General features: G+C 41.9%; 1 protein-coding gene across 1 annotated transcript; it reads right to left on the bottom strand.

Annotated features, from left to right (window-relative positions):
* Positions 1-384: 384 nt before the first annotated feature.
* On the bottom strand, positions 385-1,065 carry LOC311237102 (heat shock protein 30-like; the record flags this gene model as incomplete). The annotated part of the gene is made up of 1 exon (XM_084324908.1): positions 385-1,065. One exon carries the CDS (start codon positions 1,063-1,065, stop codon positions 385-387), a length of 681 nt encoding a protein of 226 aa, XP_084181034.1.
* Between the last annotated feature and the right edge of the window lie 1,347 nt (positions 1,066-2,412).

Below are 2,412 nucleotides of genomic sequence, written 5' to 3'. Positions count from 1 at the left end.
TCCTATAAACTGAAGATATTTAGATTTTCTAGTGGGATTGATTGATTGATTGAAAACTTTATTAACAGATTGCAGAATGGGTACAATACAGTACAGCTCAATACTAACAACTGCTAAGAGGATGAAGACCAGAAAAAGACTTTCGTCTTGTTTACATAAGGGTCCTCCATTTTCAATTCATCAGACATTTATGACATACAAGACATACAAATATACTGTACTGTACTGTGTAAGAAAAAGAGATCATAATCAAATATATACAAACGTCAGTGAGTGAGACGTGAGTCAAACTAAAGGAAGCACGTGGTCAATTTCCAGAATGTTTATTCATCGAATGCAATCATATAAAACCAAAATTATGTCATTGTTTGGATACAGTAGAAGTTATGAAATACACATTTGTAGACATTTGTTCAGAGAAGACATAAAACAGTCCATTCTTTCAGTAGTGTCCTGTTTGTTGCCAGAGTCAGTCTGTGTGGTGCTTCCCTCTGTCTGTGTGCTGAGGAACTGTGGTGTTGGTGTCTTCTCCAGGCAACATCTGATGGAAACCTCTCTCTCAGCCTCCTCAGCAGATGGAGGCTTTGCTGCCTGGATGTGGAGCCTCCCGTCCTGAGCCAGGGAGCAGGTGACGGCCTCAGGATCCACCCCTTCAGGCAGATCGAACTCCTGTCTGAACTCCTGCCGTCTGTAAGAGTAGGAGCTTTTCCCCTCCCCCTGCTTCCCACTGACTCTCAGCTTCCTGCCCACCTGCTTGACAGACAGCTCCTCTGGGGAGAAGTCTTTAGTGTCCAGGGTCAGGGCAAAGCTCTCTCCCTCTTTCTCCTGCAGCTTGTAGGAGACTGACTGGATGGCCACAGAGGCTGGGACAGGCTCCACCTCCTCCAAGATCTTCTGTTGAAGTTTGTCCAAAAGCTCCAGACTGCTGTGGAGCGTCTGCATGTTTCTCGGCAGTCTATTCCGCTGGCAGGGAAGAGGTGAGACCTCTGGCCAGAGACTGCTCACAGGCCAATAGAAGTCCATGAAGGGGCTGAGAGAAGGCTGGAATCCACGGTAACACAGCATCTTCACTGTCTGTTGAGTCCTCTTGTTGTGATGGAAGGCTGGAGTGTGTTCAGTGTGTTCAGTTCAGTGTTGCTTGTGTTGCGTTGTGTCTCAGCTTTTATATTCTGCCTCTGGGAGTTCCTGTCATTACCACAAGTCTCCACTGGGTGGCAGCCTCACTGCAGGGGACGTAAATAAACCACTCCTCATCTTCTAAAATTGGAATGGTCCAGAATGACCTAGTCAAGTATATGATATAGATTGTGTACTAGCACATAATGCTATTATCAGTGGTGTGTGTGTGTTCAGAAATACTTGTAACTATTTAATCACAATATTGAAGACCCTGTGTGACAAATTAGTCATAACTGTGGTAAAATCCCAACATAAGATCATCAAAGATCTAATCAAACTGTTGTGTAAAAGTCTTAAAGAAACAGTCAAAATGGAACAACAATCAAAATAATGTGTTATATTTAGAGAAAACAGCTGCTAAAATCAAGTCAGCCAAAGATATGGCTGGTGATTAGATTACTCTGCCCTTTTGGGTGAATTTGCATACAAAGTGTGGGCAACAGCCTGTATCCTGTGTGATCTGTGGAATCGGTCCTGTGAGAACAGCTGAGTAGACAAGGTTCAAACCAAGACAATAGAGGAACTGTTTACAACCACTGTTTATGCAATCAGCCACCTGGGTGAGACAAGGGGTGGGGGGCAGGAAGCCTTAGCCACACACACACACACAGAGACACACACACACACACACACACACACACATAGTCACACACACATACACACATAGTCACACACACACACACTCACACACACACATTTTCACACACACACACACACACACATTCACACACACACATTTCCTTAATTTGAGCTCCAAACAAGCTAACTATTTCCTGGTATATTGTGAGTCATTGAAGTAAGTTAAAATATAATTAGGTTTGGTCATACTTAAATTAGGTAATTAGTTAATGTGTCTGTTCTGTTTTCATTTATGTTCAATATGATTAATTGATTGTTCTATATGGTATTGATTTGTATTCTATTAAGCTAACAGAATGATTAGATTTGTTAGATATTTTGATAAAGAAAGATATCTGTGTTTATGTAATCAATATATCTTGAGGTTCATCAAAGTATTAACAAGTCAAGTAATGTGTTTAAGTAAAAATACAGGGAAAATATTCTCTGGGTTAAGCCAAACCCTTATTTTCAAATACAAGCTTAGCAGGCCTGGGATTGGAGGAAAGAATTTGGTGATGTCATTCTGATGACATCACAAGATTATGCAGGTCTGGCTATAAGATTTGGGTGTGATGGGGGAGAGGGACTCTGGAACAACCGAACCACAGGACA

Source organism: Notolepis coatsorum (assembly GCF_963971535.1).
Source record: "Notolepis coatsorum genome assembly, chromosome: 1".
Taxonomy (NCBI): Eukaryota; Metazoa; Chordata; class Actinopteri; order Aulopiformes; family Paralepididae; genus Notolepis; species Notolepis coatsorum.
Note: the sequence above shows the minus strand (reverse complement) of the source record. Positions and strands in the feature narration are given on the sequence as shown.